The sequence below is a fragment of the Cylas formicarius genome, unplaced genomic scaffold (genome assembly GCF_029955315.1).
Source record: "Cylas formicarius isolate icCylForm1 unplaced genomic scaffold, icCylForm1.1 PGA_scaffold_1__22_contigs__length_36826433, whole genome shotgun sequence".
Taxonomy (NCBI): domain Eukaryota; kingdom Metazoa; phylum Arthropoda; class Insecta; order Coleoptera; family Brentidae; genus Cylas; species Cylas formicarius.
Window position 1 is genome coordinate 7795045 of NW_026844264.1, and position 16385 is coordinate 7811429.

A 16385-nucleotide genomic window follows, 5' to 3' on the forward strand; every position below is an offset into this window, starting at 1 on the left:
GCTTTATGATTTTTCTTATGATTATGTCAATAAAACGTCTTCACTAATGTTTAGCACTAACGGCCGGAACAAATGCAAGGGAAAACTCCAATATTTAAATGCATAAACATTAATTTTATTTGAAATAAAACCAGAATTATTTATTTAAAATTAGAATTCATATAATTTTTTATCTATACCACACACCTATTTGAATAAATATAAAAAAAAACGAAAAAAATCGTCACAAATGTTTTTTATCCGTAGATATATACATTGATACCTATATAGCAAATTGCAAAACATATAAATCTAAAACAAAACAATCTTTCCGTGACAAAATATTATTTGCATTATTTATAATAAAATTAATAGCAACTTGGAAAATATAAAATTCGTAAATTTACAAATCATTTCGTGTTGTTATAAATTTATAAATAAAAAAAAAATGTTTTTCGAAATTTCCCAAAAGGGAATTGTGTCTTTTATCTGTAAACAATGTTTCAAAATGTAAAAATGTATTTTACTTTTGGAATTAAATGTGTTCCCAATTTACACAAATCGAGTTCTCTTCAAAATTAGTGAAGTTGCCTATAAAAAATTTTGAAATATTTTCTAGGATTTTGAAATTTGTGTTATTTCCAATTATTGACCATTTTTTTTATAACCGCGACCATAACCGTACCAGAAATTTTTTTTCAATCTACGTCAAATTAATTTATTAAAGCCAGTGAACCTGAAAAAGGTAGCCTCCAATTTCGCTCCTGAGTGCTATAATTATAATAAGATATTTTGCTTTCATAAATTTTAACTTTTCTTTCACTGTTAGGTTATAAAAAAGGTGGTAATTGATTGCTTGGACAATTTTACTTTTTAAAATTGAACACGTGAAGGTGCTTTTAGAAATACTTTTTTTCTTAATTAATTAAATCATTTCCAAATGGAAATTGGTCTCTTATACATTCTGCTGCAGCATCCGGTAAAAGGAGTATGAATTTTTTTTCGGAACACCGTTGGGAAATATTTCTTGAACTGAACCAGATTCTTGTTTTTTTTTCCATTGTTTGGATACAATTAGGACTCCAATCATTGCGTTTGCACTCAGTCAGTCAGCTGTTTCATCAACCACAAGATAAAAATAGTTTCGACCCACTTCTTCTTTAAAGTCATTTACAGTTTGCTTGTAAATATCAACACTACCTTTACAGTTGTACAGACTTGTCCGGTATATTAAATTTATAATATTTTGTCAAAAATGATATTTAATTGGGATCGCCCAGATTTTAAGTGATATATTGACTCCAGTGACGGCTTATCATACGACCTGAATGAACTGTGTCTAAAAGGGCTGGACAGAGCCTTTATTTGGCGATATAATGTTATTCTATTCAAAACCGACAAATATTCATTATTTCTTAGCTTACTTTGCAAGTACCAATTTTTAAAAAATTTGTGGTATAAGTCAAACCTTGCTTTTGTGGCTGCTTGGACAATATTATTGGAGAGACTTTTATTATCAGGTAATTTGTATTTTTCAAACTACATTTTAAAATTGTCGTATTTAAACTTAAACCACAATATGTCAAAATATCTATATATATATATATATATATATATATATATATATATATATATATATATATATATATATATATATATATATATATATATATAAAATATTTATTTTGCTACTATGGAAAGCAATTCAGAATCGACTTTCACTAAATTACTAGTCACAAATATACGAGTGAGTTGCGTACTATACTTTTTCTACGGCCATTATTTCTTGGCTAAATTTTTGCAAATCAACACCAACACAGTCACTGAGTGACCAGTGACATAACTCCGAAAACATACGATTGCTCACAAGCCTGTGGGCATTATCGCGAAAATGTCTTGGTTGTTATAGGCATAATATTAGGTTGGAAAACGTCACTTTAGGAATGCTTAAAATAGTATATTATGCAACAAGTGCGGTAAACGGCATTTGAGTCACGACTATATTTGACACGAGCGGAGCGTGTATTTAATAAACGAGTGAGTTAAAAAGTTTACCAAACGTGTTGCATACTATACTTTTTCTAAGGCCGTTAGTTTTTGGGTACATTTTCGCAAAACAACTCCAATACATTCAATACCATGACGGTCAGAATTGAAAAACCTCAAAATTCAAGGCGTGGAAAATATCTCCGAAAACATCCGATTGCTCCCAAACCCGTGCGGTAAATTCCCGGAAATTTCCGAAATGGCTCGGACAGTGGGAAACGAAACTGACGTGCTAAAATGACGCTAACTGCACACTAGATCGGTGCGTAATTAGGCATTTTATAGACCTTAGTAGAAAAAAATATTTAAGTGATAAGATTTTTTTTTTAAATTATTTTTAGGATAGGGAACTTTCACAAAAGTTACTCAGAATTTTGCGATAAAACGGAAAACACTGCAGAAGCGCAAATACTTAAAAAAGATAAGATGATGTCATGCCAAATTTGCAAGAAAAAATTCTCCAGATTTTCTAATGGGACACTCAATATGCGTCAATTACGATATGGCATCGCATCGATTATTTATCAGGTTTGCATGTTTTAATGTAGCCAACATGGGCCGCTAGGTGGTTGCAAATATCCATAAACAATGTGAAAATTCGTTGTCCTCCACAATTTAAAGTTTGACTCAATTGAGCAATGAAAATGAAAAAGTACAAAATCGAGGAAATAAAAGTTAAGTTGGCATTCTGGAAATAAGTTCAAAACAAGTCCTACGTCGTTAGTAATACGACCGCTTTGATATTACGTGAAATAACGGCATTGTAAGAATTCAATAGGCGCCATTATGAACTAAGCTGAAATAACACACCGAAAGGAACCTTTTAGCGGCAATACTGACAGATCGAATTAAAACCGCAGAGATCAAATAGAGTTTTTAATAACTGTCGGCTAGGGTAAATAAAGTTTTATTATCATTACGAAGTGTCCGGATAAAGCAAATATTTGTTTTCGCCGTCGAACAAAGCGAAAGGCGATAATAAGTAATTACCCAATTAAGCTTAAGGGCTCGATTTAGTATTGCGATCTTCTATTCGTAAGTATCGAGATCGAAATAATTTTTCGGTTTTTTCGAGTATTAAAAAAATTGTTCATATGAATTTCGAAGAAAATTCACTTCAATTGAATGATATTTGAGTTTTCTTCGTGTCTCTGACAGATACTTAAAGGGCACTTAAAGTTTTGGTTTCTTTTCGATATTGTTGCTGTTAAACTTCGCCAGATCATTCCAAAAAGACGAAACGTTCCGAATTCGTTTGACAAAATGACCGCGGCGTTTTCCCCAGATAAGGAATAACCCCGAGGCACCTCCCAGAACGATTTTGTCAACTGAGACAAATATAGAGAAGTGTACTCTCGTTTAGAAATCTCGGGAGATGTTTCCACGAAACTTGTAATTTGGACCAAATTGAAACTTAAGCTGAAAGTAATAGCACGACATCGCGTCGGTAAAAATAAGGACTCTATGCCTCAACTCAAACTAAACGACACTAAAATTATTATTTGATCTAATTTTCGTTGAATGAGGTAATTTTTTTATCTAAAATAGTTCGTTAAATTTTCCGCAATTTTCAGTAAACTAATTTTTTTAAAAGCCTCCGGAAAGTAACATTTCTGACTTGTTGGAAAATTGTAAATATAAACCATATTTTCTCATTTCGCAGTATATAGTAAAAAAAGAAAGATAGTTTATGACTTTTGGTATCATAGGAAATTTTTTACATATTTAAGTACATTATTGGTGATTACTGTCAACAATTTTAAGTGTAAAAAAAGAGGCATATATTAGGTTTATCTTTTTTTAAATAATAAGAGTTATAGTAATAACTATAATAATAATAATAATATAACTTTATTAATCAAAAGAAAATTAATTGTTCTCTGATGGCGCAGTCTAGCTTAAAGCTACTCTAACGAACCAGCAAGTACACTATAAATGAGGTACTACATTTTAAATATAGAGTGCATATAAATATTAACGATTTTACGTTATTTACAAAAGTTTTGTACTGAAACATTTTATTTGGTAGAAGTAGGAAAAATTTATTGTGGATCAGCATGTCAAATCAGTAAAATACCAGCTCAAAAGACGAAATTGCAACCAGTAAAAAATGCAACATTGTCTTGAAGAAAAACAAAGAAAGAGGCAACAAGCCCAGTTCAATGTAAGGAGCTAAAAAATACCCCTTAAAAATCTGAGCAACCACAATTTACGATTATTTTTGACAAAATATTGTAAATTTAACGTGCACGTGAAAGTAGTATTGATCATTTACTAGGAATTTTTAAATGACATTGGAGTCTTGACTGAAAACTAATTAATCCAATGATTATGATAAATTCTATTTAATCGCATCCAAACAATTCGAAAAAACCGACAATTTAAATGTAACCAGATTCGTTCAAAAAACATTAACCATTTTTTTCTCAACGGTATTGCGAAAGAATAATTCATACTCTTCTTTTCTTCTAAGGCGGCACAAAATTTAAAAATATGTTATTCAAATATATTTCACATTACTTGTTTGGCTCATAGTATCAATAGGGTGCCAGAATGTATAAGAAACCAAATTCCATTGTTAAATGATTTATTTAATCAAGTAAAAATTGTATTTCTAGAATGCACCATCACGTGTTCAGATTTAAAAGGAAAATTGGATAATTGTCTATACTAGTAATAACTCGCTGAGGGACTTGGTTAGCCGCTGCTGTATTTTATACCTAGAAGTTTCAATCAGTTAAAAGAGTTATCGAAGATCTAAATGACTCATCTTGTGCTGCTCTATAAAAGCATAAACTCTTTTTTCAAACTCAGCAGTGAAAGAATATTTAATATTTATAAAACCAAATTATTCTTTTGTATCGATAGCTCTTTTCAACGGATTCAAAGGCAAAAAAAGCGTTTCGGATACTGTTGGCCCTGCAGTTATAAAAAAAAAATACACAAATAACACAGGCTTTCGGAAGTTTTTATAGGCCATTGTTGAATTATTATTTTTTTAAATCCCAAATAATATTTTGTCACTGTAAGCTTTTATGTGATAGACTTTATGTTTATGTATTTGCTGTATAAGCATCAATGTGTGTATATGAATACTAATCTTTTATTACGATTTTTCTTTTGTCTTATTTATATTTATTCAAATAGGTCTGTGGCATAGGTAAAAATTGATACGATTTCTGAAGAACGAGTTTAATTATATAGGAAAAGTTCTGGATTTATTTAAATAATACCAATGTTCATGACTTTTCATTTAATAAAAATGCATTTTTGTTGGGGTTTTTCGCTTGAATTTTTTTCGCTCCCTAGTAATAATTATGGCCCTTTATGTAAACTGCTAGTTTATGAAGACTTTGTAAAAAAATGTTGAACCTATTCACGGTGGTATCAAAAATGTACTGAATTTTTCTCAAAAATGTTATTTTTGGGAAAGTCTGTATCTTTACCATGAAAGTCTTTTATCATTCAAAACTCTGTAAAATTCTAGTTAAACAAAGTAAATTAAAACAATTCTTTTCCGAAGTAAGGAAATGGAATAGGCGCCGGGAAATGTTTACATAAGTTACACAAAGTTATGAGCAAAACTAGAAAAGATACTGATATCCATTATATTCCATTTGAGTTCCAATGTTGTTTTCTGTTGAATTAGCACCGACATATATATTAGTATTCCAGGACACTCAATTTGAATCAAGCAATTCACAGCCAGTAAACTAGGAAAAAAGGATCATCGTCATAAAGTCCCTAGAGGGAACAGAGCGTTTGGGAAGCAGCGTACCCTAGATGGGACATTACGTGTTTGCTCTTGGGAATCTAGTGATTTAGCATCCGACATTTATCCCATACAATTTACAGCCGCGAATTACTCCAGTGACATGCAACGCACGTAAAGTAATAGGGTTCCCGCCTTCACCTAAATGTCGTCCCTTTCCGCAGGGGCGGGAACGCGATTTGCAATCTTTTTAACGGAGGCGATATCGAAAACTAATTAAAAATATACTTTAGGGTCATTAGTGTCCTTTAACCTAAGGGTCTATTGATGGAAAAAGAAAAAAAAAAACATTGGAAACATTTTAAATGTGAATAAATTATATCTTCCCCTACTGTTTTGACGAAGAAAAGTCAGGCAGAGCAATTTCAAGGAATTTAAGTATGAATGAAGTTGTGGTGTACTGCGCCTTCAATATATCTTAATGAAATTTTTTATTGGCTGCAACTTATTTGTTTTTCTAGAAATCTAGTAAAATAGTAGTTTTTTTCTAAATGACATTTATTATATTGCATATAATGTCAAATGTTGTTTTAAAAATGTTAGAATCGTCATATTTCAGCTTGATTTCCAATATCCATGTATCATAATTATCATCATCATTATTTCAGAAATGAAAAGTTTCTTGCCTTGGAGTTTTCTTAGGGTACATTCCATTTTCATTTACTTAGTTAAGATCCTTGCTGCAAAATTGCTCGTTTCCTTTTGGGGGTTGAACTAGAAAGCAGAAAAAGGAATCAAAACTTCACAGGTGGCGTCTAAGACAAGATCAGTTATGGGCTGCTGCTTATTAGTTTACCTCACAGTGTTCAAGAACTTAATTATTTCCCTTCCAAAAACGTGCCCGAATATTTATTTCTCTGCTGCTGGGATGTTGTAAAGTGAATGCGTAGAAAACATTATAGAATTTTTTAAATGGTATTTATCGTTATCCCATAAGACATTTTATTCTGGTTAAAATTATATGACAGACTTGGTTTCGACATATTGGTAAAAACAAGAAATTTTTATATAATTTCAGGAGTGTTGTGAATATTTGGCATATGGCTGAGTAATATTGATTTATGCTGCTAAGTTATTGCCATCGTTATTATTATTAAAATATTTTTTTGCCAATTTTATGTCTTTGAAGCAAGTGATATACTTTAAATATATTATCAGAAAAATAAATGGGTAACCTCTAGGAATCGCCACTATACTAAACCTTATCCAGAGCGACAAGTTCTTTTTTGACTTGCAAAGAAAAATGAAAATACTGTAACCCGATTATTATCAAGAAAGTATGTCCGAATAAACGCGTTTTGAATTATGAAAATAAAGCAATATGGTTTCTTTTCTTTTATTACCGGGTATTTTATGCAGTTCAATCCACTCAGTTATTTTCCCAAACACATAAGCTTAGTCACGAACAATGACCAAAGCGGAAGTAGTTCTTTTGGATTTTTAAAAAGATATAAGAGTTTTTATTGAAAATAATATATTTTTATATTTTAGGGACCGATGAAAATTAGTTTATCCTAGACGAATATTAGCAATCATGGTTAATGTTTGGGATGGGATTACAGAAACACATATTTTGGGTTCGATAATTGTAGATCAAAGATAATTATTTGAATCTCCCAGTATAAGAGATGACACAATATACAGGGTCTCCAAACAGTGTGTCAAAGTAATATATGCAATTTATTATTTGTTTAAAAAAAATGGTAAATGGAAAAGTTATAGATAAGACTAAGAGACTAAACACTAAATATACAGGGTGATATATAAAAAGGTGAGAACCCAGATTTATATTTTTTTAAAAGGAACACCCTGTAGATAATTGCATTAGTTGATATTCCCTTTCATACTCACCCAATGAAAGGTCTAAACAGAGCATTTTCGGATTAATGGTCATTTTTTCGTAAAAAGTGCCCTGTGTTTAACATCCTATATTTCTTACGCAGTTTCCGACAGCTGTAATTTTATTATGCCAATAATTTGATAAAGTGGTGTAGTCATTTATCCCGTGCTTTTCTTGAATTTAGTGCGAATCTTTTATACATGGTGAGTCAAAAAAAAAGAGCGATACGTGTGATTGCGAATGCAAATCCTAGTAATCAGTGCCGCCCGCTCTTCTCAAAGCTTAATATTTTGACCTTACCATCACTATTTATCTACTATATACATATACAGTCACTCGCATACATTAGCTAAACAACGACATGCCTGAGGACTGCGATCGCCACACTCACTACGCCAGGGGATCTGAATTAATTGCCTAGGGCCATTCTAGCCTGCGCTTATCCCAGTCAAATAAATTGCACATTAATTATTACAATGTTCTGGCAACTGTTGAATTAGCTACAAAAATTCCTATTAATATTATGGAGAAACTCGTGACGCAACACGGATGTACTCATTTGCAGTATAGAATGCTTTCTGCAATAGAATTTCGATCGGCCCACCTGTGTCAGAGATAGCAAACTTTTTGACTTTTGACCTCCTCAAAAATTCGCCAATTTTCGATCTCGGGCTCGATGCGTGCTCTGAGTATAGGGCTTTCGGGGCGTCCGGGTCGGGTCCGCCCCCGACCTCAAATACTCAAAAATACGCTGCTACCTCAATTCTATTGCAGAATACATTTTATACTGCAGATGAGTATATCCGTGTTGCGTCACGAGTGTCTCCATAATATTAATAGGAATTTTTGTAGCTAATTCTCGTTTCAATGTTTACTGATAATTATGATGCTCTCTATGAATTTGATTAGAATGTGTTTGATCTTGCGTTAATTTAGTTTCATTAACAGATGTGACTTACCACTTGTTCTTGTAATCTTTATAGTAAAGTCTAAAGTCTTTTTTTTTTGTATCACCTTCAAGGGCTAACCGGACCGAAGTCAAGGTTACCCTTCATGCAACACGTAACGACGGACAAGACGACAGGTTCTTAGTATCACGGGCTTATGCAAGACTCCCATCAGATCGTGACTAAGATCGGGTTTTTCAAGGTTTCTCGCTAGTTGCTTTTCAACAAGGCCAGTCGCCGAGAGAATTAGTGGTAATACTTCGATTGTTTGAAGTGAGTAATTCCTTTTTAGCTCCTGATATTTTGTAATTTGAGTTGAGTGTAGGCTTTCTGTATGTTGTTTTCTGCTGATACAGCAAAATCTATGATAAAGGCCAATTTTTCATTTTTGTTGATATACAGAATGTACGGTTTGTTATGCTGTATTAGTCTATCAGTTACGATCATTGTATCCCAGTAAACTTTAGCGGAACCATTCTCTATCACTGGGTTGGGGATATACTTTTAATACAGCAAAATGTCCTAAATCGAATTATTTTTGTAGCAGATGTTACTATGTCCGATTTTCGTTGTCATTATGCCTATTCAAGTATTCTTTTGGAGTAATTACGCTACATGCGCCAATAATATGCGGTATGGTTTCAGGTTTCTGATTGCACACTCTGCACAAATCGCTTGGGACGTTTTGATTCAGGACATGTCGGATATAGTACCTTGTTAGAACAACCTGGATATGGCTCCCTCCATTTCCCGATTCAGTCGATCCTGGAGTAAGTATGTGCAAGACAATTTCCTGTCGATGGCATCACTGCGAAGTACAGCTGTGGATTTCTTTACTTAGCCATTCTTGAATCCTTTCTTTCTCCTGATTAGAGGCAGCAAACGCTATATAGTTGGCCAAATTGAGGGCAGTGAAGTTTTTGTCTGACCGCATTATTGCATCACGAATAGGTAAGTTGGAGCTCTTGAAATATTTTACCAGTTTTTCTTTTTGTTTTAGGTGACGCGCTCGCAGACAGAAGAGACCTCGTCCACCATTCTGCCTAGTGATATATAGTCGCGTGGTAGAGAAATTCGGATGATGGCTTCTATATGAGGTAAGTGTTGTGCGTACTAACCTATCAATTTCTTGCAGGTCAGTATCGGTCCATTTTAGAACCCCAAATGTGAACTCCACCACTGGCATAGTCCAGGAATTAATGACGGAGAAAGCATTTTTTGCATTGAGTTGAAGTCTCCTTCTGAACTTCGTTTTTATATTTTCCTTCATCAGTTTTGTGTTGATGCCCAATGCTTGCTGTAGTCCAAGATACTTCTAATTTTCTTCCGCTGGTGGGTGGTTTATTTCGACTTCATCCATGAGCCTCATTGTCTCTCTCGCAAGCGGGCATCCTTTCTTTATGTGAAGAACCACACATTTTGGCAGTCCAAACTCCATCCCTATAGGCCTGCTAAAGCCGGCCACAATTTCCATTTAGTTGTGAAGTTGCTCGTTGTTGCTTCCATAACATTTAAGGTTGTCCATGTACAATGCATGAGATAGTTTTTGCCTGCGCGGTGCATCAATTCTGTAGCCGTATGGGCTTCGGTTCAACAAATAACTAAGTCGGTTCAGGACTAGACAAAACTAGAGTGGGCACATACTATCGCCCTGGAAGATTCCCCTTTTTATTTGTAGGTGCTGGGTCAGATATTCATGCTGTTGGTTGCGAACTCTTAATCTTGTTTTCCATTTCCGCATTATGTGTTGGAGTAGTTTGGCTGTAGCGAGATCAATCTCATAACTGCCAAGAATACTTGTCAGCCTGCTATGTGGCGAGTAGAACACTTTTTTGTAATCTACCCAGGCGACCGATAGGTTCCTCTGCTTGGTTCTAGCTTGGTTTGTAATTACTGCGTCAGTGATAAGCAGTTGTTTTGTGCCTTGTGTCCTTTTCTTATAACCAAGCTGTTCTGCTGCTAGGATTTCATTCTCAGTTACATGTTTTTCAACGTTCTGGGCGATTATTATTATGATTATTATGATTATTATTATTATTATTATTATTATTATTATTAATGCACTATATCATAAAGGGTATTTTTTCACGAAAATTAATATTTTTCATTTTGATTCACCCTGTGTAGGGTAAACACAAATATTTTTTACGAAATACTGGCCATAAATCCGAAAACGTCCATTATAGACTACAACAACACTACATTGAGTATTGGTTGACTATTAAAAAAGTTATCTATTAATGCCATAATATATAGAGTGTTTCCTTAAAAAACATTAGTTTGATATAGCACATATTTATGAATCGCCCTGTAAATTTGAAAATAATTTTAAATTGTTTCTCTTAGTCTCATCTATAAATTTTGTAATTAATATTTTTCTGTAAAGCAAATAATAAAGGACATATATTACTTTGACACGATATTTGGAAACCCTGTATTTAAAGAAGTACCAGATAAGTATTCTGAACAAAATTCCAGTATCACTAGTTTGTACCCGCACCTCATAATTAAAAAAAAAAAGTTAAAAATATTTCAAGTTTTGACTAAGATACCGAGAATTCAGTTGAGTTTTATTTTAATCCTTGGTTAAAATAAAGGTCACTTTCTTAAGAAATTCCTATTCGAATTTTGCATAGTTTAGGCAGAAATTGAGGTTATGTGTTTTGATTGCCCATATTGCCCCATATAAAGTTGTGTTGGGGCGCTACTGATCCCGGTATTGCAACAAAAATTTCACCACAGACTAAGGAGATGATACACTACTCAAGTTTGATAGATGCGCGACAGCTTATGCAGGGTGCCCCAAATAGGTGGTGCCGTCTTGGCGAATTTAATTAACAAAATCTTAAGATTTTCAAATGGAACACGCAATATTTTTACTCAGATATTAATTCTAGGATAAAAAATAAGCTAAGTTTGTTAATTATCTTATATTTAAATTTTATTTACTTTTTGACATATTCGAGATTTAAGGCAACACCCGTATAAATTGTGGTTGAATTTAAAGCTGCGCACATTAGGTCACTTGTTGGCAATATTTTATATCTCTTAAATTGGAAAGACACGATACTACTTCTTTTAAAGATATAATACTGCAGATATACTAATAAAACCTATTGCTTACAATAAAGATTTAATAAAACTTCAGAATTCATATTTAAAGAAACATTTCATCTTAATTTAATGTCGCGTGATTGAAAATAGCAAATAACAAAAATAAGTAATAAAAGTTTATAGGCAACTAACCAAGGTAACAAATTTGAATAAATAAAACTATAAAAAAAGTTAACTAAAAAGTGTTCGTTAATTTGGTCCATAAAGTTTAGTTAAAAATGTTTTTCTTAACATGCTCGTTTCATCTGGCATCAAAACAATAAAGAAATATCAAAATATTTAAAAATGTAGTTAGCTTTGGCATCATAATCTCCTTTCTCTGACGCATTATGGTATAAACAAACTTTGACATTTCGGTTTGTTTTTTTTTTTGTTTTCCATTTTTCCATTTAAAAAATTCATAGTTGTCAAGTTTTTTGTTAGTATGTATTTTATTTATATATTAAATTAGATATAGTTTTTTGGTTAACCTATAAACTTTAATTATTTATTTTTGTTATTAGGTATTAAATACTTTATATTTAACTATTAAATTTTTCTTTAAATAAGAATTCTGAAGTTTTATTAAATCTGTTAAAGTGTGCAGTATAGAGTCGATGTTTCTCAAAGTCTCCACGTATTAATGGACATACTGAGTATTATATCTTCAAAATAAGTAGTATCGTGTCTTTGCTATTTAAAAAATACCTAAAATTGCCAACAAGTGACCTAAAGTGGGCAGCTTTAAATTCAACAAGAATATATATGGGTGTTATTTTAAACGTCGAATATCTGAAAAAGTAAGTAAAATTTAAATATAAGATAAATTACAAACATGCCTTGTTTTTTGGCTTAGAATTGACATCTGAATAAAAATATATGGTATTCTATTTGAATATATTGAGATTTTGTTAATTAAATTCACCACCTATTTGGGACATCCTATATAAGCTGAGGAGCATCTGTCAAACTGATTGAGTAGTGCATCGTCTCCTTAGCCTGTCGTTAAATTTTCGTTGCAATACCTGGATCAGTAGCGTCACAACACAATATTACATGGGGCAATCAAAATATGAAAAAAAAAACACATAACCTCAATTTCTGCCTAAACTATGCAAAATTCGAATAGGAATTCTTAACCAAGGATTAAAAAAATGGCGATATATACAGGGTGTTCAATTGAAAATAACAAAGATGATGTCGGAGGGAACAGTTTTGGGACACCCTGTATCAACAAAATTATAATGTTTTAAATCTTCAGGATATTCCAAAAAACTTTTCTAAAAAACTTTTTTTCGTATTTCCTATGGGTTTCCAGATGGGTATAGTGGGTCGTTTGATTTGGCACACGGTGTACGCTTTTTCCTACTCGATTTATCTTTGAACCAAAACTTACCAAAATAAAGGTTTTGTTAAAAGTTCCTATAACTTCGGTGTGAGACCAGCTGGAATTTGGCAGACTGAGTTTTATTTAATATAAGCAAAATTTGATAATTTAATTTCCAAAAAAAACAAAAGTAAGAAACTGGTATTTATTGCATTGGTCAGTTTGCAAGGTCGCCGTTTTTTTTAACTTTAAAACGAAATTTGAAATGGCATGATGCAACAAATAAAAAAATCTGATGAAGAGATTAATTACCTGCAGGGATCTTCTGCTCGAGCCGCTGTTAGATCTGGACAACAGCGGCGGACGTCGCTTGGTCGCTCCCCTGCCTGCTAGCAGATTGTTGAGCAGAGATGGACTTCGTGCGCATATGAAAGCGTGGAAAGAGGACACAGTGAACACCCCTAACTTATTCAGTGTATTTTTCGTTGCTCTCGACACGTGCGTCAACAGGGACTGGAACAAACAAAACGATCAAAATTAGTTTTTAATGAAGATTCGCTTTTTATTAAGTCGAATGGCAGACGCGAGAGACTTGGAGCGAAAACCTTCTACATTTAATTTCTGGCTCAAAAAATTTACTGCTGGTAAATTAGTTGAACGGGTTGTTTACGCCCAGGTTTTTTTTGGTAATTTACAAAAACCGAATCTCCATTTTCTTAGAAAACTTCCGCATACTTATACACTGTATAACTTATATCTGCGAAACTACAAGATCACATCCCAGGATTTCCTGCAAATCGAAAACACTAAATCTACCCTAAACCTTAAAAATATATCATAACACCCTCCTTCCAAATCCAAATGCAAAAAGTCCAAATTTCGTTCTTCATGTCATCCTCGAAAAAGAAAATTAACCAAAAATCGAATCCAGTTGGAGATTCGTGTTGAAACAACCAATATTCTTTAAAAAGCTAAGCCTCGCAAACCAATCATTCCAAAATCTGAGTTTCGTGTATTGATAATATACTTAATCACTAAAAATGGTTCACAAAATATTTCCAAATTGATAAGGACCGAACAGGGCTCCATAATGGGCCACGTGGTCTTTGTTTTCTCTACGTAGATGAGCTTTCAGATGAATTCGCTTCGGGGTTCTTTTTTCAGTACGCTGATGATACAGTGCTGGTGCCACAGAGCTGATGGAAAAGTGATAAGATAGGTCTCATTGTTTTTGAGAAGTCATCAGTTGGAGTTATTATTGACTCCTTACTTAGTTGACAGAAGTTTAGTGACTCGCTTTTCATGGAGAAAATCTATTTTTCTTGCGTTCCGTCTTGGATTTCATTTCAACACTTTCAAGACCCAGAAAGAAATTAGGTGCATTCCCAAGCAGCATGCTAGGATTTTCTGCATGTCGAATTTTGATACTCTAGGCATTCGTACATCTACATAATTTCTTATGCAAAGAATATGTAGCCTCCTTGAGAAGAACTCTGACTGCACACTTTCCTTCTACAAAACTCAACTTTCCCAGAAGATGTATTCATATTGTATATTGTATATTATTTAAGAATATTGACGCTTCAGTGTTTCCTTAACATTTAATATGATTTCGTTGGAAATGAAAAAATCCTACACTATTGCCATGAATTCTAAAGAAAACCAACCAACAAGAAAAGGCAGTCACGCATCATGATCCTAAAGTTTCTTGACTTTACGTTCTTAAAAGAAATCCAAAAACAAGTCTACCCCTTTTCAACCTATCCTTAGCACAATCGATGCGCCAAAATATCCTTTCTCAAAATACCTAGCCTCCATTTTGAAGCTATTCACATTCAAGAACTAAGCAATATTACGTTAAATCCCGACGATATTCTAATTAACTTTAACATTAAATTTCCTTTTGTTAAAGTTCCTGTTCCTAAAACACTATTCGTCATGTAAGTCATCTTAAAATCCGAAAACTTACCTGTATAACTTTCTCATTTTGTGCGATACGTGTAGAGCATGTTTCTGTTATCTAATCAACCCCCCCCCCCCTTCTTAATCAATCCAAAAAGAATACCAGAGATCAGACTTGGCCACTTAAAGATATCAACAGCTTCTGAACATCATCATGAGACAGGACACCAGATTTTATTGGATAATAGATGTACCTCTATCTCTCACCCATTTGGAATTCGGCATTAAAGGCATTAAATCCCCCTCCGTAGCCCGTTTTGCGATCGTCAGGTATTCAAACTGCATGCAGGGCAATCGGGTCCTACACAACGTTATGAAGATGCCAAGACCTCATTTATAGTTCGTTAGCCGCGTCTTAGTAAATAATATTGGATTTTGACTTACCAAGGAGATTTTTAAAGATTAAAGATACCACACGTATAAACTGTATTTTCATTCATTCATTCATTTCGTTGTTTGTAGGACCAGAAATTCCTGTGAGAAAAATATTTACCTGAGAAAGCTATCCTCTTTTTAGATTATGGGTATTCACATCCACAGTTCGAAGAATTAAAAACAGCTGACGGTGCCACATTTACTATGCCTATGCCACGAAATGTAACATCACTTATTCAACCTTTATATCAGAATGTGTTACATCTCACTAAGCAACATTATTGGAAAGTCTTATCTAACGGTCAAGAAATCGCAGAAGCATTTATGGTAATTAACTCAAAAGATGCAGTTGTATGCTTGCATATAGCCTGCGGAGGGGAAGACTTTATAAAATTGGGAAGGGCGAAAAGTCAGAATCTCTAATTAAGGGCACATTTGATAGACTATTTTATGCAGTAGCACCAATTAATTTTTAAGCCTGAATATTGTGCCGAAAATGATGAGGATTGGAATGAAGACTTCATTATTAAGTCTAGTTTTTCAATGGGGTTAATAGAACTACATCGATGTCAGTATAATAATAGTTTTGGAAGATTTACAAGAAACAGCTACAGCAGAAAATCAAAACGACCAAAACAAATTCGAAATTAAATTTACTTTTTTTATTATTAAATATTAATACGAATGCGGTAAATTTTTTTAAGTTCACATTAAGGCGAGTGAATTATATTTTTTTCATTAAACCGAAATCACTTTCGAAAATCTCATTTTCTTTCGCCTTTGCTCGCCCATAGCGTTCCTGTACATTCTTTTAACTTTTAATTCCGATAAAGTAAACTAGTTTAACTAAACAATGGCACTTGGTAACACTAAATAGCTAAGTGGAATGCGTCCTTTTCTTAGTTGGGGTACAGGCGTAATGAGATTGCAAGTTTTAGATTCAAATCAGCTGAACCGCAGCTAATTAAGAAACTTGAGCGGTTTGCTGCGCGAAATAAAATCCCATCCCCACGAAACGACGTAATTTAATTCGTCCCCCTCTGT

At 33.2% G+C, this 16385-nt stretch overlaps 1 protein-coding gene across 10 annotated transcripts in view; it reads right to left on the reverse strand.

The window, feature by feature from the left end:
• LOC132696174 (protein still life, isoforms C/SIF type 2) overlaps positions 1 to 16385 on the reverse strand; it is a 255922-nt gene that overhangs the window by 19447 nt on the left and 220090 nt on the right. For all 10 annotated transcript variants that reach the window (XM_060660841.1, XM_060660844.1, XM_060660845.1 and 7 more), the window contains one exon: positions 13317 to 13517. In XM_060660841.1, the coding sequence (XP_060516824.1) occupies positions 13317 to 13517 (201 nt within the window). The remainder of the gene's footprint in view (positions 1 to 13316; positions 13518 to 16385) is intronic.